General features: G+C 34.4%; 1 protein-coding gene across 4 annotated transcripts in view; it reads right to left on the bottom strand.

Annotated features, from left to right (window-relative positions):
• The window catches only part of PTPRZ1 (protein tyrosine phosphatase receptor type Z1), a 189,078-nt gene that overhangs the window by 127,495 nt on the left and 38,218 nt on the right, over positions 1-23,365 (bottom strand). For all 4 annotated transcript variants that reach the window (XM_032761580.2, XM_032761581.2, XM_032761582.2 and 1 more), the window contains exon 2: positions 7,518-7,583. In XM_032761580.2, coding sequence (XP_032617471.1) covers positions 7,518-7,583 — 66 coding nt within the window. The remainder of the gene's footprint in view (positions 1-7,517; positions 7,584-23,365) is intronic.

The following is a 23,365-nucleotide window of genomic DNA, read 5'->3' as shown; positions in this document are numbered from 1 at the left end:
GCCCTCCTGAGTAAAGAACACAGAGAATGGGCTCTGCGAGGTGGCTCATGCCTGTAATCCCAGCACTTTGGGAGGCTGAGGTGGGCGGATCACGAGGTCAGGAGATTGAGACCATCCTGGCTAACACGGTGAAACCCCATCTCTACTAAAAATACAAAAAATTGGCCGGGGTGTGGTGGTGGGCGCCTGTAATCCCAGCTACTCAGGAGGCTGAGGCAGGAGAATCGCTTGAACCTGGGAAGCGGAAATTGCAGCAGCAAGCTGAGATTGCGCCACTGCACTCCAGCCTGGGCGACTGAGTGAGACTCCTTCTCAAAAAAAAAAAAAACAAAAAACACAGAGATTGAAGTAAAGGAGGCCCAGCAAGGGGAAGAAGCACAATGCGTCCTACACAAAGCCCACGCAGTTCCAGCTCAGACAGAAGAAGAAGGGGCCAAGTTTCCTCCTTCTGAGCTGCTAGGACTTGCCCATCCCATTGAAGCTTCTACTAGATGCTACCAGCAATGATACTTGTGAAGCTGGACTCAGTAAAGAATCTATGCAATTTTAACTTTTTTTTTTAATAGGGGAGACACATTAGCATTTCGTTTTACTAGCAGAGGAAATAAACAATGATTATCTAATTGTGATGCTCTTCTGCAGCCACACCTTAATTTTTTTAAGTCTATACTACATGAGAGTTGCAACCAAATAAAATTGTTAAGCATATTTATTTATTTATCTTTTAATCAGCAAATACACATTGTATATATTTATTGTATACACATGTGGTTGTGAAATATGGATACACGGTGGAATGACTAAATTGAGCTAATTCACATATACGTTACCTCACATCCTTATCTGTTTTGTGTGTGTGTGGTGAGAGCACCTAAAAGCTGCTCTTAGCAATTTTCATGAATAGAGTCAATACACATAGGTTCTGAGTTTTAGATCACTTAACCCTGTTCAGCCTCCACAACGAGGCTTGCTTTAGTCATCATTATCTAGCATAGAAAAAGTTTGACCAGAATATAAACCTTAGCTAAACTTTAAAAAAAATCTACAGATGATAGGAAATATCTGTCCATAATATCCATTCAAGCAAATCAACCCCTTCTAAATCCTCTTGTGAGATTATCAGATGGGCCCAGGCTTGCTCAATCTGTTTGGGATCAAGTTAAGACACTGTTCAATAATAATTACTTGGATTCATAATGTACTTGCTCAAAGAGCTTTCCTGCAACAATGTGAAGCATCTATTTGATCTGCACACAATTAAGTTGGGCATTATTAAGAAGTATTTTACAAACGGGAAAATTGAAATGCAGAGCTCTTAATCAGCCTAGTCAGTCTGTAGGTTAATGATGATCAGAAAACCTGCACTGAGCGCTGTCCATGCTCTTATTAGGGTCTGTGATATCCTCTCACTGAGATTCAGCCAAGCAGAGGCCCTACATTTTGACAGGTGAATACACAAAGCTGTGGTTCTTGTCCAACTACCTTTGCCCTTCTTGCTACAACTAATTCATGTTAAGTTGAAAATATTTTGTGTCAACATATTTGTCAAAAATTATTTTTTCCCCCAATATAAACAGTATACAGTAAGAAGTGAGGCTCCTGCCTCCTATGATTTCATTCACATCTAGAGATTCACTCTCCAGGGGTAACCGTGGTCAACAGATTAGAGTATATCATTCCAGCCTTTCATCTATGTCCATATAAAAACATATTTTTTTTAACAGAAATGAGATAATTCTATAGTTAGAGTTCTGGAACTCTCTTTTCTTCTGTTCAGTTGGAAATTAGAAAGGAACAGTCTGTTTATATAAGAAGTGGTGAATCAAAGAGAAAAATATAATATGTTAAAAAGATATTCCAGATTATAGAAGTTAAAGGCCAAAAATCTGTCATTATTCTACATGGATTCAAATTTTCTTTCTAAGTTAAATTTGGCTTACTTTCTCCTGGGTCAAAAGAAATAAAACACTAAACCAAAAATAAAAGCCAAACACCAAACTATACTATACACAACCTTAAATTAAAATGGCCCTTTTGTTTTCTATAAGTAGCATTTTCTATATACAGTTATCAAAATGGAAAGACTATTTAGACTATTTAGAATAAAGGATATTCTATTTACAGAAATAGAATCAATCCGGTATTTAAAGACTCCCTCATTCTAGAGTATCCAGCAAGGTCTAACAGACTTGTGTGTGGCCAGAACAGCCACACTTTCTTATGTGAATCGAACGCATTCTTTAACTAAAATTTTAAAGATGTTTAGGTTTTAAGAATGCTTGAGAATATATCAATACAAAATTTTCAATTTCAAGTTGCTTTAAAGATTGGTGAAAAAGAAACAATATAATATTTTTAAAGTCCAGAAAATAAAGATTATATTTCTGTTGTACTACTTCTAAGAATAAAGCAGTTAAAGCACTCCCATTTCTGATGATCTTATCATTGCTGGAGGTTGCAATCAAAGATCTAACAACTCAAAGCGAAGATTTTTAACATCTTCTAGGATAATCTTGGGCTATGTGTTCATGAGATTAAAAAAAATAAAATGACTTCACTTTATCTTTTTTTTTTTTTCACTGAACTGTCTTTGTTTAGGAATTGTCATAGAAAATTTAAGGTTACTAGGAAGAGTGACATTTATTTTCTGAAACCCTTAAATGAAATGAAGTTGTTACAGAAAGAGTTAGATTCTTAGTGCTGACATTCACAGATTTACAATTCACTCTTTCATCACAAAGTGACAAGCAAGCCTTGCTCAACCTCTTATACTAACTTTTAAAAACGAGGCTGTCAACTGTATTTACCAACCCTGTCATTTCTTAGCATAATTGTAGCATACATCCTGAATAGAAAGTTGTTCTTAACCTAGGCATAAAACACAACTAAAAGAGTATTACCTCTCCTCCCTTTCTCCACCCATCTGGTAGCCAGCGGGGATTTACATTGTTACTTCATATATCATAGTTGTGTAATTTTTTTCATAATGACTTTAGCTCAAGTGATTCCATTTAAATAATGTTTGATGTGTAATGTAGTATTTCTAAATGGCTTATTAGTTCTTTTACAGACAAGCCTTATAATGTACTTAGTAATTTTTATTAATAGAATCCTATATGTTCAGACACACTCAAGGGCAAGTCATTTCTTCCGTGATTGCCACTAATTTGATAAATTTAAATGATGAGACAATATGGGAAGGAACACAAACATACAGCTCAATAAGATAAACTGTTAAGATGAGACTAGAACTGAATGTGGTCAAGTCCAATTTCCTCAAGCCATTCACAAAATTAGTTACATTTAAGAATGATAAGACTAACATTTCATTCTTTTCATACAATTATTTTAAGCAGTTAGCATAGTCATTCATTTTCTAAATGGAATAATAGCATAGAAATTAAAAATACTATCAAACTTTAAATACTTGTATTAAAAATAAAAAGTGATAATTCACTTTATAGTGAATAATCCACTTTAAAGGTTTGGTTTTAATGTAATTTGCTTGGGTGAAATACATTCATTTGGATAAAGAATTTCATTTATTTGTTTTCTCTTTGATAGTCTAGTAATTTAGACAAAATAATTATGTCATCCAGTTTTGAGCTAAACAAACAGCTGTAAAATGTCCTCATCTTTAGTTTCTTCCTAGGATTCTCAAATATTCTAGGAATAATTTTCCAAACCAATGGGAAGCACTAATGTAAATAAAGCAATTCACTCTTTAAAAAACTTTGGTAAGCTTCCATCCTTACCCTGACTCTGGAACATCCCTTTTTGAGATCTGCCACCCCACCCCCTACAACAAATACCATATTTTAATGAGTCCATCCCTTTGATCACTAGACTTTGCTGAAAGAAGCTAAAGCCAGTAGGCCTTAGGTTATGAGCAAGATGATTCATCTTGATTTTAAACAAAGAACTACACATTGTTTCTGCAAAGACCCATCTGTCAAAGCCTAGCCACTCTATAGGTGCCGTGTGTATACTTAGCCCATTAAAAGGGGCAGCTCTGTGGTTGCCTCCTAAGATAACAGGATATTGAACAATGGTATGTGCTGTTGCTATCATATCTGTTGAAACCCTGGTAAAACTGTTGTCTTCTCCTAACCTGATGAGGCACACCCAAGATGCATAGGGCCCCTGAGCTGCTGAAAACACACACCACCGTCACTCCATTAGTCAACATACATCCACCCTTGCTTGGAGCTGAGAACTATAATTTTCTTTTTCCCTAGGCAATAGGCCCTCCGTTTTCTAACTCTGGGTTTAGGGAGAGTGGAGTGTGCATTAAAGTTTGTTTTTCATTTTACTCATACATACTTGGCAAATATCTGAGTTTTCTGTTTGAAAATTGATTGGTTAGAGGAAAATAACCTCCTTCTGGTTTCGCTTCTGAAACTAGAAAGTTAGCTGTTAACAAAACTAAACCAGGCTGACTTTTATTCTGTGATAATATCTCTATGTATCATGTTTTTAAAACAGTTATATATTACTCTTAATGGAGCAAACATTACCTTAAAAACAATAGAGTAATGAATTTTTAAAAGATGGCTTGTGATAGTCTTAGGAATTAAAAATAAAAACATAAACATAAAAGGCCCAAACATGTAGAACTTTAATACTCATGAAGAACTTCTTGGGGAAAAGCTTATCCTGGAAGTAGCATTCCCAAACCACAACTAGCAATATTTAAATGAATCATTTAAAAAGATGTCCTGCATTAAATATTGCCCAGATGGTGACACTGGCAGATATTTTCCAGGAAAACTAAGGATTTCCCCTTGTAATGTCATCTTCCATGGTTAGGGATGCACTCTAAGCATTCTTAGTCCCTCCTAACATGTTTTTCATAATTATTAGGGGCATTAAAAAACAGTCGTGATTTTTATAAAATACTAGGATTTCTCTTTCACAGGAAAAGACAAAATGAGTTACAATTGTCAGATGTAAAGTTATAAAGTACATAAAATTATAAAGTTTTTTAAAAGACGATACTACATTAGTTAATAAACATAATACTACCAATTGGTAATACATACAAAACATAATAGAAAAATTTGTAGGTAATCAGGGAAATACAAATTAAAAGTTAGATTCCATTTTTGATTAATCAAATTGTCTAGGTTTTTAGAGTTAGTGTTAGTGAAAATGTGGGGAAATAGATAATTTTAACACAAATTTCTGAAATTAATTTGAACATATCTGTTAATATTATAAATAGGTAGGCCCTTTGGTCCAACAACCCTTTTGATTAAACTTCATGTTTTCTGAAAAAAGAAATTCCTCAAGTAAATAGAGTTTGCTGATGTTTATTAAATTGGGTATAATTTGTTTACATAGCAAAATAAAAAAAAATTCCATTTAAATAATTCAAAATGGAGTCAAATTATGAATAATTTTTGCTTTTATGTATTTTTTAGGATTTAAAATATCAAAGGTAGTATTTTATAGATGTATGGGTCCTTATTATAAATGAGTAAATTAATAGCAGGTCTTTCTGTACAATATTACAGAGGTCTACCTCATACCCATCTGCAGAGTACTCCATAGTCGAGATGTGCCTTAATTTGTTCACTCTTCCTGCTCTGACAGACATCTTGATTGTTTTCCAGGTTCTAATTTAACTTATTGCACTGAAGAGGTATAGTGCAAATGGCTAATAAAAAATTAAAATCATGACTTCAGTGGTAATAAAAAAAAAAAGCAAATTAAAGTAACAAAACATGATTTTTAAAAATCTGTTGAATTCATAAAGATTTTCAATATGACAATCATCAATCTTGGGTAGTATAGAGTGGGGTAGAAATTTATATGACAGACGAGTGTAACCCGTCTAGGAAGCATTTAGGCAGTGTGCATCACAAAGTTATTTATTTATTTATTCATTTATATATATATATATATATATTTTTTTTTTTTTTTTTTTTTTTTTTTGAGACGGAGTGTTGCTCTGTCACCCAGGCTGGAGTGCAGTGGCGTGATCTCGGCTCACTGCAACCTCCACCTCCGGGGTTCAAGCAATTCTCCTGCCTCAGCCTCCTAAGTAGCTGGGATTACAAGTGTGCGCCAACATGCCTGGCTAATTTTTTTGTATTTTTAGTAGAGATGGGTTTTCTCCATGTTGGCCAGGCTGATCTCGAACTCCTGACCTTGTGATCCACCCACCTCAGCCTCCCAAAGTGCTGGGATTACAGGCTTGAGCCACCACACCCGGCTTGAAAGTTTTTTTTTTTTTTTTCCTACTCAGTAATTGCGTATCAATAATTCTATAGCACAGAAGTAATAAAAACATATATATCTGTCAATTCATCTATCTGTCATTGCTTATAGATGCTTAAATATACAAAAATAGGAAGTGGTTACATAATAAAAAAATTATTCAATGGATTAGTAAGAAGATTATCATGACCAGCAGGAATATTAAAATGAGGAAATAAATATAATTTTAAGAGTAAACTGGATGCATAACTCTATAAATAAAATATATAAATTTTGGATAATAAAAACTGTCCTAAAAGGACTATAGCAGTTTTTTAAGTGGCTATTCCTGAGGGAAATAAAATAATGATTTTTATGTTCTTCTTTGTACTTCAACCTATTTCTAAATTTTCTACAATGAACATTTACTACTTTTAAAATAGCGATTAAAAAGAAGAAAGAAAATACATCCTTATCTACAAAATTCAGCATGCTTCTGCACTTCATCTATTAAGTAAATTGGCCAGGCTCATGGTAAAGTCCTTGTAATCTGATTTTATCTTATCAACCCAAGTTTATTGCTAATGAGTACCCAACTCTAATGCTCAACTCCATCCCACATGGTTACTAGGCATGTCATGGTTCACCCAAATTCCACTCATATTCTTCCACTCAGGGCTAGAACTTTCTCTCCCAGAGTTTCTGATAATGATTTTTGGTTATAACTATTTCAAGCCAACTTCAGATGTTCATAATGTTCTAAGCAAAGTCTAGTAATGTGATAAAATCATTTTATACTCTAACACCAATAAATTAACAACAGTAATTCAGAAGAATGCCCCCTCTGAGAAAAAGAATCCCATCACTATTTGTTAAATGAACAAAAATAATCGTTGGCATGATCATAACAACTCCAGCAGCTAACATTTATTGAGAGCTTTCTGTTTAGAAGCAGGCTCTGTGACAAGTGCTTCACACTTTATTTATCTCATTTAATGCTCAGAACAGCACCCCATTTCGCCGTTGAAAAAAACAGAGCCCCAGGTTATGCTATTTCTTGAAGGTATATAGACAGCTTGGGCCTGAGCTTCAAATACAGTTTGGGTGGATGTCAATAAGCCCTACACTACCAAATTTGTTTGTGGAAAGCCCATAAGATATCATTTTGTATTTTATATATCTATTAATTAATCTAACTATCCATTTAGCTAAGTTGACATGATGTGTTGTGCTACAAAGCTTCCTTTTATGTATAAAAATAGATACAAAACAATGAAAGTTTCTGCTAAATCTCATTATATAAGTAATATGTTTACCTGTGTAGGACCAGCCAATCTCTTCAACAAGTTTTCTCTGTTGTCTGTAGTATCCATTAGCCCAATCTATAAAAAAGAAAAACCAAGTAATCAGTATGTAGAAAAATATATGTCCAAAAATAAAAGCTGCCCAAATTATTCATACCATAAATAGTTCTTGATTACTCCTTTCCATGTCATCTTCTCAATATGTTCTCTCAACCTCAACCACCACCATTATATTATACACTCCAATGCCCTTGTTCTGGTAGCTAGTGTAAATTTTAGAGGGTGTGTTTAAAGGATGCTGACATTCACGCAGAAACAAGGTACATATTTAGGTAATGAAAGAGCAGCTTAGAGGGGTTCAGCCCCAAAGAGGGACTGGAGTCAGAAAGGACAGCTTGTCATGCCTCCAAATTTTTGTTACCATTCCCTAAGTCTAATGCCTGAAATCCTACTGATTAAAGATACCTTTACATTTACAATCCAAGTTTTATCTGAAAATGCTTCTAGTGTACCCAGAGTTTATCATGCTTTCAAAATTTGCTTCCTTCCTAATGCAAAACAAAATTAGCTGCTGTCAGAAAGTAGAATTTAAATGTGCATATGTTGTTTGGGAGAAATGTTATGTCAGATAGCGTGAGTGAATTTGTCACTTGGAGGAACAGAGATGCTTGAGTTAGGTAATGCAATGGGAAACTTACGGCCATAAAGATAGTCAATGCCCCATGACCCAGAGAGACAGTCTCTAGATCTAGAACATGGGGCAAGGGATAGACAAAAGAAGAGGATGAAAACCAGTCTCACTCTGCATAATTCAAAATTTTGCCAGGAGCCATGCCTGCATCCAATAAATGGGAGTGTTCAGATTCATTCTCCTCCTTCCTGTACGATTGCCCCTTAATCCCTGACTGTACTAACATTAATACTTCATTTCAGCTTCATTGTGGGTAAAATAAATCTTTGCAGGATAGGTTTGGAAACTGATTGTTGATGGCAGAACTGTTTCTGTAGAGAAAGCTACAAATAGCTAGTTTACAAATGTATTTGTAGAACATTATTCATTCATACATTGGCACTCTGTTTATATAGTATGAAATTACTTCTTATTCTCTTTATACATTAGTTTTCTCTATTGGATGCAAATATCTCAAAGACATTTCAGAATTTATTTTTCTTTCTTCCATGTTATATACTATCTGATTATTACAACATGGTAATAAATTACTATTTTATAAAAACTAAAAGGCAGGCCAGCTATCAGAAATGCACACTTAAAATTCATAGGTTATCCAAAGCCAAAACCTACTTTGGAAAAATAAAGGTTTTGATTGTGTTTAAATTTTTAAAAATCTATATATTAAGTAAATATTCTATTGGCTATATAACACATTTCAACATAAATCTATTTTTTACAACAGTTTTATTAAAATATAATCTACGTATCACACAATTCATCCATTAAAGTGTACAAGTCAATGGCTTTTAGAATATTTACGAAGTTTTGTAACCATTCCTGCAAACAATTTTAGAACATTTTCATCACTCTAAAAAGAAATTCCATACCCTTAGCTGCCACCCCACACCCACGCCCATCCCCCAGCCCTAGGAAAACACTAATATTTTTGTCTCTATGGATTTGACTATTCTAGACATTTCCATATAAACAGAACGATGGGGCCTTTCGTGACCACCTTCTTTCACGCCACATAATGTTTTCGAGGTTTATACATGGCATAGCATGTATCAATACATCATCCTCCTTCACTGTCCAAGAATATTCTATCATATGGTGACCAGGACAGCCTGAAAGTTCCCCTTGGTTTGACTAAACTTTAGAAAGGGTTGTTCCTGACCATAGGCCCTTGGTTTCCCTTTATTATAGAATTTACTTTATGAATATTGTAATTGTATTGTAATTGTAACCCTTTTTTTTTTTTTTTTGATGGAATCTTGCTCTGTAGCCCAGGCTGGAGTGCAATGGCGTGATCTCAGCTCACTGCAACCTCCACTTCTCGAGTTCAAGCGATTCTTCTGCCTTAGCCTCCTGAGTAACTGGGATTACAGGTGCACGCCACCACGCCTGCCTAATTTTTTTGAATTTTTAGTAGAGACGGGGTTTCACTATGTTGGTCAGGCTGGTCTCGAACTCCAGACCTCGTGATCCGCCTGCCTTGGCCTCCCAAAGTGCTGGGATTACAGGCGTAAGCCACTGTGCCCGGCTTGTAATTCTTCCTCTACTCCTGTGAGATGTAAATCTTTTTAATAGACACTTAGTAACTTATAATCCAGAAATGTACCTCTCAAGGACCTGGGAACCACCTCTTTGAAAAGTAATCAACAAGAGAGACAGAACCTTTATCTTCCAGTTTAGGTGGGAGGGTAGGAGCCTAACTTCAGTAGGGCACCTTGCTCCAAGTTGTAAAAACTACTTCTTGTCATAAAGATACGAATTTATTTAGATAAACTTAAATGTATTTAGATAAACTCATATCTTTATGACAAGAGGTAGTTCAGATAAAGCCAATCAGCAAATACAGATAGCTTATGGCCCTGAATGTCCTGCAGTTCTTTTCCACAAGCTCACTCCAGCCCTTAAAAACCTGACCCAGTTTGCTTCATGTGTGTTGAGTTCAGACTCAGATCTAGCTTCTCTCCCCTACTGCAACAGCCTTGAATAAAGTATTTCCTTCCTGTTTAACTTTGGTGCAATTTTTGTTTTGACAATTGAATATACCACATTTTATTCATCCATTCATCAAGTAATAGATAGTTGTGTTGTTTCTAATTTTTGGCTATTATGAATAATGCTGTTATGAATATTCATACATCATTTTGTTTCACTTTCTACTTACAAATGAAATCTTAGGCTCACAATTTATTTTTCAAATAGGGTTGTTTCATAAAATGCTAGTTATTTAAGACTAAACTGATTTAAGTTAAATTCCGGGGTTAAGAGTTTCTTTATTACAAATGAATATATACAAGTGGATATTAGAAAGGGCCATAAAAGGTTACTGACTGAGACTTTTAACAGTCTAGAAAAAAGTAATTCCTATTTTAGAGATAAGAAGATTTATGCCAAAAAACGTAAGTGGTTTGTACAGGCAGGAAGTGATAAAAAATGGAAACCATAATGCGGGGCCCCTGCCTTCCACTTCATTTACCCTCCCTCAATATCAAGGATTCCTAAGAATCCTGAGCTACTGGTTACTCTCCTAAGGTGCTCTGCCTCGGCAGGAGCCTCGATAGCATGCTTGCCTTCAAGAGACACAAAATAGTGTAAAACAATACAGCGGGCTACAGGTTCATTAGCAGGAATTACTTGGACAAATAAATTATAAAGAATTGACTGTATACGTGATTTAACCTGGCAATCAATTGAAATTTTCTCTGAAACTTTACACTAGCCATAGGAAAAAGATTCCTTGACATTTTATATATATTTTAAATATAAATATTTTAGAAATGTAAGACATTTTTGTTATGCATTGTGGTGACTTCAGGAGATCAGATACCATGCAAAACCTGTATTTAACAAGCATTTTACTGAAATAAATAAAACAGTAAGCTCTTGTTTTAATGATTCCTTCTAAAGGATAACAGCAAAACATCAGCAGAATTTTAGCTTTCCTTGTAGAGTTTTATCCCTACACAATGAACATTTATCCTGGGTTTTTAATTACTTACATTAAGAAAGCTTTTTCAATACAAGATTCCCAGGTGTTGGTAGCTCTCTTCAGTTCCTTTATGTATTGTTCCCTTAATTGTTACTTCAAACAATCCGTTACACATTCATATGCTAATTACATAGTGCTTGGGCGTGAGAGAGTACCCCACTTTAAAAATTCTACTTAGAGGTCTGATAGATGAGATGTGATAGCTCCAATGAACAAGAAAAAAAGAAGCTGGGTTCACTTTTTTGTTGCATTATATACTTTGAATACCAGGAAATCCTATATAAAAAAGAATCTATCAAAGTGCTTACGCATTTTAAGATCCATTAAAATAATGAAATATAGAATTTTTTTTCTGTTTCTGTGGATTTCAGTTTCTTTTTAGTTTTTATATTTTGTTTCTTTCTATTTGAAATCTTTGACAAGGCTGTTATGGTGTGACTGTTTTGTAGTGATAAAACTAAGAAATTTCAGGAAGTGATTGTTCACATGACATACAACAAGAAAACACATATTAGCAAATCTTTTTTAATGTTATCTTAAAATTTGTCCTAAAAGTATTCTTCACGAAGCAGCTTTCTAACCTCCTAACAAAATTGAGAGAAATTTGGTTTATATTATTTCAGATAACCTAAACATTCTCCTTTCAACCCATTCCACCTTGAACTCACCTTGAGCACTCACATATATGCAAACAGGTATATATACAAGGATATATAAAAATACATATATTTATTTAGTATATGTATTATAAAGACATTTTTCTTCACTTCTGTTTACACTTATGTAAAGGAAATCAAAGTTTTGTTTTCCTTGATAACTTCCTATCAAGGAAACCATTTTTTCTCAAAATTTTTAAACCCCCCCGCCAAGTTAAAATAAGGGTGCTCATTTTCTACTAAAAAAAAATCATTATAAATATTTTGAATTCCAAAAATGCTTCTGATTGTGGCCTTACCCTAAAGAAAGTCTCTGTTTCATGTTGATTAACAATTTGTCACCTGCATTCTACTAAAAATTCTAGCAGCAGTGCTCTGAGAAAATACACACACAAACACATATACACATGTTCTTGCCATAAGTGGCCAAAATATTACTATAATAGGGAGAAATACAGTGCTCCTAAGAAAAATAACTTTCAGATAGAAAATAACCGCAGATCTAAGTTTGAAGTCTAGGATTTCATATCTCTTAAAGTGAATTTGTCCAACTTCTTGCATATTTCACATCGTTTAAAGAAGTTACTAAAGAATTTCCGAGGACATAAAAAGGAGATCAGTTGGTAGCAGAAGTTTAGAAATGTGGCAAAGAAATGATAGAATTAGAGATGAACCGTCAAAGACCTTGAAGAAGACTGACAAAGACGAGACCTGAGGAAAGGGGCTGAATGTTCCAGGTAGAGGAAATGGCATGAGGACCAAGAAGTGAGAAATCACAGAACTCGAGATTTGAGACGCCAGGGAGCGCTCATGTAGGATCTTCATAGATCACTAGGAACTTATTTTTGGTAACAGATCATTATCCATCTTCACACTTTTAACTTTCATCCTACTCTCTCTTCTTACCTAGATTTCTTTTAAAAGCGAGGAGGTAGTCTACTGAGTTGACTGAATGGCATTGAATGTATTTCATATGTTGCATATATTTTGAGGAAAAATTTCAAAGAAGAGTATGAAATAATCCAATAAATATTTTAACTGAAATGAAAGGGTTGGATGTGTGCTCGTGAAGAAAGATAGGTGGTTTGTGAAGGTTTGAAGAAGGACTTAGAACCCTCTGGAGATAGTATACTGTCATCAGAGTGGTTATCGTCCACTAAAGAATTTGACAGCAAGACATGATTAAGACTGAAGTGGCATTGATAAACAATGGTTGATAGTGACAGCAGTCACAATCATCTGTCACTGGAAACAAGTCTTTTCTCTGAGAATAAAATAAAAAATAGGAATTCCTTTAAGAAGAGAATCAACTTTTTTTTGAGACAGAGTCCCGCTCTGTCACCCAGGCTGGAGTGCAGTGGCATGATCTTGGCTTACTGCAACTTCTGCACCTCCCCCTATGCCTATGCCCTCAGTTCAAGCAATTCTTCTGCCTCAGCCTCACGGGTAGCTGGGATTACAGGCGTGCACTACCGTGCCAAGCTAATTTTTGTATTTTTATTAGAGACAGGGTTTCACCATGTTGGCCAGGCTGGTCTCGAACATCTGACCTCAAGTGATCTGCTCGCCTTAGCATCCCAAAATGTTGGGATTACAGGCATGAGCCACCCACCGTGCCCAGCCAGAATCAACTTTTGATTAAAGAACACCTATGAACACATCACCTGGTTATTAAATACTTTGTATCTTCAGATGTTCTATTATTGTTGTCTTTCTCCATTTGATAAGAAAGCTGAGTTTATGACCCAAATGATCTAACCTAAAACCTTGATTTGCTAAGACAAACTTTCCAAGTAAAATTAAATTTGCCCACAAGTACAGAGTCTACAATATTATACATGGCAAATTTTCTCTGTGGATCTTCCTGTCATTCAATGTTAAGGATTGGCTTGCTGTCAAGTTAAATTATCATATAGCCTATCTTTACCCATCTGGAATGTAAACTTTTATTCAGTATACGTGCAACGACATTTATGAAACTTAATTGAGCTAATTACGGTAATTCAGATAGTATGGTTTGTTTAGGCTATAGTACTAGTTCAAACATTGCACTTACTGTTAACCACTTCAGGTGTAACCAAAAGACCTAAAAAATACCACTTTTTAGAGTATATATATCAAGTCATTTGTTTTCCAATTTCAGCTACCTTCCAGTGTTAGGAAGCAGAGTTTTGGTTTCCTCCTCTCTTCAAAGGCTTCAAAATAAAAGTACTTTTGAATGTCTCAAAACTTAAATAGCAACTTTATGCAAAATAAGAGGATATTTTAATTTATATCATTAAAAAGAGGTAATTCTGGAAAAATATGAGTTATAAGAGTCCAGGTAACCACTTTATTTAAGAATAAGTTTAAAGAGATAAAAGTAGATGCCTGAGGCACTATATAATCAAAATGGTAAAATCATTAAAGGAGATGGAAAGTTCGAACGTAAGGATAATGGAAAAGAACAAAGGGAGTCATATCTTACATATGCTTATTTTGGTAGTGAGACATCCAATTAAATGCATATGTCTCACAGGACCAAGGAGAGGCTCAAAGGTGAGCAATTAGATTTTATTGGACATGCTTTCAGAGAGATAATTTCTATGTTGGTAATTTGTTGACTATTCAAACTTTTCAGTGAAAGCTCAAAATATTCACAAGCTAATCTTGGTAAGTAGTTAGTATACTTTCCTATTCTTAGATGCATTTAAGCTAATGTAATTTATCTATATTTCTAAAGTTGAGTTATTTTTTGCTAAAACATATTAATAATTTTGATCTTTATGACATAATAATGCATGCCTATTTCAAATAAATTACAAAAAATACAGGTAGGCAAAAATACTTTAAAAATCACTTGTAATCCTATGTCCTATAAATAACTGCTATTAACAGTTTTGCACATGCACGTATGTTTCTCTAGATGTTATATATTTATATATAATAAATTTGGACTTTACTTAAATTCAATGACACTATTTGGTAACCTATTTCTTTACATGATAATGAATCACTGACATATTCTCAATTTAATAAATATTATTTTACAGCATCATAACAGTTCACTTAAAGCATTCTCTACTTTTTGGATACTAAAATTAAAAGTTGACAATGTCAGAAGATTTATTTCTTGAGCTTAAATGATATGCATGAGGATAGCGTCTATTAAACTAGCTTTGCTTGAGCTTCAGGTATAAAATAAAATCTGTGGATGAAGTACCATATTTTTTTTCCTGTCAACCTTCTATAATATCAACAAAACACTAAGCACAAACTCATTGTTATTGTACTATAATCATTATAGTTACCTAGTTTTATGTCTATAACTAACAGTGAATTTGTTCCACCATAAGAGAAAAACCCAATGTGGACTGCTCAGTGATAATGGGAACAGAGACAGAAATATCAACCTATGTACAAATAACAATTAAAGGAACGAGCTAAAAATAACATTAAAAGTGAGAAGAGAACCCAATCTGTGTAAGAAAAAGTATGTAAAAGGGAGTATCAAATGACAAAAATAATGTGTTATTATATTTATTTATTATGTTATTATATGCTATTAACTTATCTTACCATAATAGTATTATTTAGCAATGGTAAGATTGCTGTTTTGAAATCTTATGCCCACGTACTTTCACTGAAGTCTGACGCAGAGCAAGAACATCTGCTGTGCCCCTTTCCGATTGGGGTTGCTCAGGAAGTTCTGGACAACTGGCACACTCAAATAACCAATTAGAGGATACAATGGGATTCCAGTCACATTTACCATGAAAAGCACAAAACACCAAGCGAGTTCATAAAGGAACAAAGATATGAACTATTTTTAATATAAAAGAAAATGTGAATAAATGAAGAGATCTACTACATTCTTCAATGGAAACAGTGAATTTGGGGAAGTTGTGATTTTTTTTTCCATATTAATGAATAGGTCAAATCTCACTAGGATGTTTCTAAATGGAGAAATTTTTTGAAAATTTATATAGAATAATAAATGGAGAGTAATAATTGACTAGAACATTTAGAAAAAGTGTGAATTAATAAAGGCTTGGTTAATCAATTACTAAAAAAAATGAATTGACAGGCAGATCAATAGAAAAAAGCAAACAGCACTAACATAGAACCTACTATAGATGCAAATTTAATATATGATAAAGGAAACGTCACAATTAGATAAGGAAAAGTATGAAAGTTCAAAGGTTGGGAACACGATTTGTGAAAAAAATTAAATTGTATTTGACACATACATAAAAATAAATTACAAGTGGAATAAAGAATGTTTTTAAAAGGATGTATAAAAACTATTTACAAAGTGAACATTAAATTAATCATAAGATGGGGGATGCATTTCTACGTATGAAGAAAAGGATATTATGAAGAAACATTTATAGTTTTAATTATATAGCATTTAAAACTTGTATAGAGAAATGTTTAATGAAATAGAAATTGTAAAATTAAGCTATTGATAAATGTTAAAATACATTAAACAAATATTACAATATATTCCACACATACAAAATTATTACAAATAAATAAGGGCAAAATATGAGCACAGAAGTTTTAAGAATGCAAATAAATTAATAAATTTATAAAGAACTGTGAGATTTTACTGGTATCAAAGAAACAGAAACTAAAATAACATGAAGATAGCAGTTTTCCAGCTAACCAGTTGTCAAAGGTTTATTACTACTTTTTAAATATTCAATGATGATCCAGAAATCTTGAGATGTTTCTTTATATACAGGTAGAAGAATGAACTACTATAAACTTTCTGGAAAGTGAGTTGACAAGGGTCATCAAGATCCTTAAAACTCTTCATAGTCTTGGACACAATAATTCTATTCCAAAGAACATATTTTAAATGATTAACAGAGATTAACATGATGTACCAAGATGTTTACAACATTGAAAATAATGGTGAATAACTATAAAACATGTTAATATACAAAAAGTGGGGGAAGTTTAAATAAATTATGTAATGTTCCTAATATGAAATGATGTGAAGCCATTATAAGTATATTTTCAAACATATTTATTGATTTTTTAAAAATATACATGATATAAAACATCAACAGTTATGATACAATTTTATAAATAAAAATATAAATTTCTTTATGTGGTGCCATTGGGAGTGATTTTTATTTTTTCATATGTTCTTACGTTTTCCAAATATTTGATGAGTTTTTGTTAAATATTTAAAAAATTTAAAGTGTCTATGCACTGTAAAGAATGTCTGAAAGAACGTCTCTGATTCTACAACTAGATAAGTTAAAGATAAATATGTAAATATGTTTTAAGACTGTAAAGAAAAATTTGAAATCCATTTAAAAATCTTCTTCCAAGAGACTGCATGATAGACGCAGCATTAACAGCATTTTAAAGTTAAGCTTATGAAATAATAGCCAAGTTGACACATAGTAGGCAAGTTAAGTACTTCAGCTACGAAGATAATGAAAAACAAGAACCATAGCAAAACAGGAAATGCAACAAACTCACAGGTCATCTTATTGGCCATGATGATCAGATGTACTCGGTCTGCATTTTGTGGGTAAACCCTGAAATAGTCTTATTTTAATTTTTATCTTATTTCTAAAACAGCACATTTTGCTTAGATAAAATTAAACCCAAATGTCACTGTCTATCCATTAAGCAGGACAATCTGGCAGCTTTATGTGTTAACAACCTGTTCTGAAAGAGGTGTGGGTCATGTTAAGTTGCTGCCAGGATGCTGACTGATTCACTGTGTGGTTATGTCTGGACAAGGCAGAGTTTCTTGACTCCTTTCCCACTGTATTGACTGAAAATTCATTTTTGGCATGAATTCCTTTTTTTTTTTTTTTAACTGGTCTAGAAATAAAAAACCTTTATTCCCAAGAGCATATTTGCTATAATAAATTGATAATTTTTCAATGGATCTTTAATGATTTAAGACATTTTCAATTTGCCGGTATCTTTTATAAGCCACTTGCTATTGCTCATTAAAACTACTTAAGCTTGGGTAATATTGCAAAAGAAATCAGGATGAGCAAGGGAGATCTGTCTAATTTTAACTATAAACACATATATTTTTTATGCCTCTTTTCACTTCATTCTTAAGATCGGAATCTTACATTCTGCCTTTGAGTGATGACCTTGGACAAGTCATATCTCTTTGCTTGTATTTCCACATTTTAAAAATAGGGGTATATATCTCTTTAAGTGATGACCTTGGTCAAGTCACATCTCTTTGCTTATATTTCCACAACTTAAAAATAGGGGTATATATCTCCTGTTTACTTACAATGATACTGTAACAAGAGATAGGGCATGTGTAAAACCATTTTGAACTCTTTGTAAAAAATGTGCTTATAACGACACTTATCATTTCCTGAATTTTATTTTTCAGGCATTTGGGTTTTTTCTTTCAATAGTGAAGCAATTTTGTTTTAAATGCAACAGCAATGTGACATTTATCTAATGTGCATAGCATGTTTTTGTTATCATAAATTATTCACTTGTTTTCTGATGCTCTCTGATTCTTAGTCTGAAGTGCTCTTTAGTTTTAAGGGTAAGTATGGACACTCACTGCACATTGAAAATACAAATCCTGATATTCGAGGGTGAACTGTTTCCCTAGAGAACAATGTGAACACTGAAAAACAAAATATTTAATTTAAATCAAACTTGAGGAACTACCCTTATGTAATCTAATTATGTCTTTGTATTGTACAGAGGCAGTCTCACTCTGTCGCCTAGGCTGGAATGCAGTGGCGTGATCCATCTTCGCTCACTGCAACCTCTACCATCCTGGTTCAAGCAATTATCCTGCCTCAGCCTCCCAAGTACCTGGGATTACAGGCACCCACCACCAAGCCTGTCTAAATTTTGTATTTTTAGTAGAGATGGGGTTTCACCATGTTGGCCAGGCTGACCTCAAGCGACTTCAAGTGATCCACCCACCCCAGTTTCCCAAAGTGCTTGGATTACAGGAGTCATCCACTGCACCCGGCCTGTATTGTAAATTGAATACATTTTTTAAAGCAAAATTTTTCAGAATACTTTCCTTGTTTCAGAAAAGACTTAAGGCAGCTTAAGATCACTATTTATTTGAAAGCTTATATTGTTTACATTTTGAAGAGTTCTTCATTTTAGAACCACTTTCTCCACTAGCAATTTAAAAAAATTAAACACTTTGATGACATCTCTAATTAGTAGGCTATTAACTGTTAATGAGCACCTAGCTATATTCATCACTGATTTTGCTCATAACTGTACAAAATGATTACATCTACTGCTTTATCGGTACGTAAAAATCTTTCATTGCCAGTAGACTATGAAGTGATAATTACTATTTATCATTTTATTTCCTTGTATTGTAAAGTTTATTTGAAGTGAGCGGAAACTGTGCAAATCCTATTGTCTCAATTAGTACAGCTTAAGTACGGTCTAGCTGGCTAGCAGAATCATTTTATTGGCTTCACATTCATCTGCTGGATACTTTTAGTCCCCATCTCATGCCTCTACTCTTTGCCAAACATCTCACTTGTACTCTCTTTTCTTTCTCACTTTAATAGTTGCATTCTCCATGGAACTTGGTGTCTCCACAATGCCCATTCTGTGAATCCCCAAAGTCACGCCTTAAGGAGAGGGGATTCACTTCAACCACCAATCACAACATGCTTATCTTCAAGTCTTGTAATTGGTGACCTATCTTGACCAATGACAGCACTGGGTCTTACTGGCCCACTGCTGCAACAGCATTTCCCAAATTTTGCCTGAAATTTGAACGCACTCTGCAGTGGCAGATGCTCAAAGGTGCTCATTAGGTTGCCTAGATTACACAGGTTTATTGCACTCAGAGGAACAACATTTAAAAAGCATTCCTGTTCAGTACATAATTAATAGTCTTGGAGAATACATCCCATTAGTTAGTTTTTATACACAATTACAAATTGTTGGCCAGGGGTTAGATATTATTTATTTTGGAATAGTTAACTCATTTGGAACAAATATGTTTTCTCTCCAGGTTTACTGTTCTATTTGTGAGGGTGTCAAAAGACTGAACAAGTTAATGTAGTGCTTTTGGCCAGGACTCTGCTGGCATTTTGCCCTGGACTTACTAGGCCACTGGGACACCTAGAGATAATTAACATACTCCTGCACTGTCTAATGTGATAGTGGTAACGGTTAAATAAAAATGAACAATTTTTTTTTTTTTTTGAGATGGAGTCTAGCTCTGTCACCAGGCTGGAGTGCAGTGGCGCAATCTCGGCTCACTGCAACCTCCACCTCCCAGGTTCAAGTGATTCTCCTGCCTCAGACTTCCAAGTAACTGGGATTATAGGCGCACACCGTGATGCCCAGTTAATTTTTGTATTTTTAGTAGAGACGGGGTTTTACCATGTTGGCCAGGATGGTCTCGATCCCTTGACTTCATGATCTGCCCGCCTCGGCCTCCCAAAGTGCTGGGATTACAGGCATGAGCCACCACTCCCAGCCAAAAAAGAGCATCTTAAAACATATCACAGGTAGCATCATTGCACATCAAAGGAGCTAGCTCTGTGGGCAAGTCAATATTTCTAAGTCTAGGAAAAAGAAAAAAGTGTTTTTGTGAAAGGATTTACACCTTGGAATTTACATATCATATAACACAAAGACAAAGATATTGAAATGTAACCTGTTTTCCTTAACAGATATTTTAGCATCTAAGTGATCATACCTTTCTGAAGTTATACTTCTGCCATTAATTTCATTAATGGCAAATATTATTTTGACAGAAGATGTTTATCAGATAAACTATTATAGATCTAGCCAAGGATACACTGATTTAACCTTGGAAATAAGATCACATAATATGCATTTTGTGTTCAAGCGGATCACAAACTAGAGTATAATGCATAAAGTTCTTTAATATGTCATTCAAGTTCATTGGCAAATTAAGAAAATAGTGACTGCTGAAATTGAATTTATTTTAAACTACCTTGTTTTTTAACTTCAGAAATGGCTTACAAAAACTGTCAACTCCTACCATCTTAAATGATACGCACCTCTAACTAACTTAAATGTCTTGCTTCACATTTATCCTCACAATGTTTCTTGTGAGGATAAAATTCCCAGAAGCCTCTCCGGTCTCAGAGCAAGGGGCATTAGTAGGCAAAGAAGTTCTGCATTTCCCAAGAGGACCTCCACCAGACCCCTTGAGGCTATGCACTCACTTCCTACCTGAACCTCCCAAATAATACAGTGGCTGGAGAATGTGATGCTCCCTCCTGATCAGGGAGTGTCTGGTGATTTGGGATGGTGATCCATTCCAAGGAATCATGATAATACCATCAGCCTGACACAGCTTTCTCATCTCACACAAAGCTCCTGTCATTCAGAAGTATGTGTGCAGTATATGGCGGTGCTCTAGTGGGTCTTGATTATCAGAGAGAAAGACTACTCCCATCTCCCTGACACATCTAAAAATAATTGATGCAGTTTTCTAAGCCCTTCATTTAATTTTGCCCTCGTTTCCAGTCCCCCAAATTACTTACGGGAAACTTAGCCGTAATTGTAGACGTAACAAGAAAACCTTGGAAACTTTTCACATGTAATGTCAGCATGGTGCCTGGCACATGAGTGAATAAATGAAAGTTACACATCTCACATCATGTTCAGTTCTGTAGTTAGGAGAGGTATAGGTAGAGCAAGTATCCAGTAAAAACCCTCAAGAAGAAAAGGCACTGAGGATATTATTTCACGGTCTTGAACAATCCCATTATGTTGTTATTTTAACTACTTTTTTTACAATTTTGGTCTTTAAAATACCATGGACCACCAAGGATATTTCAACAAAATAAGATTAATAGATAATTTATGATTTTCATGAACTTGATTCTTTAAATTCAAGGCACGTCCCAAGGATTTTTCACAAAAACAATTGATCCTTTTCATGGCTTAATGCCACTGTAACTTCCTCCACACAGCTAGCGGATTGCCATGGACACACACTCGGACGCCTTTCATTCTCTCCAGGTCTCCAGAAGTTTATGTTTGAGGACAAAAAGAAAGAGCAGAGGAATCTTTTCTATACATAAAGCTTACTTGGGACCTTAAACAATATGCATTTTTGTAATACAAATTACTACCAGAAATTTATAGTATGCTAAAACATTACTTCTACACCAATTAAAAAAAGAAGTAATGTTTTAAAAATCCAGAAAATATCAAGTAATCATAAACCAGTGATTTAAGACAGTGGTAAACACCTATGATTTCACAGAGGTGTAGCAACCCATAGCTAAAAAGAGAAGTGTCTGGTTTCTGCTTCTTTCTTTCATGTATTTATTTAGAGACAGGGTTTCACCATGTTGCCCAGGCTGCTCTTGAACTCCTGGGTTCAAGGGATCTGCTCGCCTCAGCCTCCAGAAGTGCTGGGATCAGAGGCGTGAGCCATCACACCAGGCCAGGTTTCTGTTTCTTTTAAATAGGTGCTATACACAGAGGTAAAAAGGATAAGGTATGCAATTAAAAAATGAATACAGACTGTGTAGCTGGATAATTCTGGGCAACAGTTCCAGTTTTTTTTCCCGGGAATTAAGTTAGACGGTTTTTGTCTGAACTTTATTAATGATTTTCTGAATTCTTTACTTAATATATATGTGTGAATAAGTTGAGAATTCTTTTGGCTGAATGGTAAATAATTTGAAATTTCACTCAATCTTTTTCTATTTTACTGATAATACTCAATGGAAAAGAAATGAGAAAAAACTTTCCCCCATACCTGCTAAGGTAAAGATAATTTTTTTAATCTTTTCATAAGAAACCCCAAGATAAACTTCCATATTGTGGACAGTCTCTGTGTCAATTTGTAATATTTATAAAACTAGCACAGGTTAAATGCAGCATCATTTTATCAACTACCTATTTGCTGAATAAACCAATTAATTCAATGACTGTAAACACACAAGAAGGGCCAAATTAATAAAACATCCAGATATCTTATTTATTCCATGCATCTTGCTGGTGCTACAGATGAAAACTTTCTGAGGTCAGTTCCCCTAATGCAAAGCTTCTCAAACTATTTCATATCATGTCTCAGTTAGAAAGTGATAATTTTTTTGTGCCTTGGAATAACACATAAGAGCTGAGCAGATGAATATTTGGCACACATGTAATTCACGAGTGGCACCATAGCACACTGAGTGGGAAGCCTTGCCACCCTCAAACGCCTGGTCTCAGGGCCTTTGCTCAGCCATTTCTCCAAGTGGGTATCTCTACTTTCTCCTTTCTCTGCCTCCTCACCCAATCCCAAGCCTTCTTATGCATCATATGGTATCTTAATACCATTTCTTTAACTTTTACGGTCTTTCTCACAGTTATAATTGAGTAATAATTTTTTAATATTTGTTTACTGTGTCATGAAGGCATGAACTGCTTTAGAATTCAAAATGTGCCTATCTTGCTCCCTGCTGCATATTCAACACCTAACCTAGGCAAACGTGCTCTGTAAATATTCATTGCATGAATAAATGACAAATTTAGGATTTATAATCTCAGAGGAATGTTCCCTGCCACCCATAATTCA

Source organism: Hylobates moloch, unplaced genomic scaffold, assembly GCF_009828535.3.
Source record: "Hylobates moloch isolate HMO894 unplaced genomic scaffold, HMol_V3 SCAFFOLD_1, whole genome shotgun sequence".
In the NCBI taxonomy this organism is placed as follows: Eukaryota; Metazoa; Chordata; class Mammalia; order Primates; family Hylobatidae; genus Hylobates; species Hylobates moloch.
The sequence above is the reverse complement of the archived record's forward strand: the minus strand, read 5'-3'. Positions and strand labels throughout refer to the sequence as shown.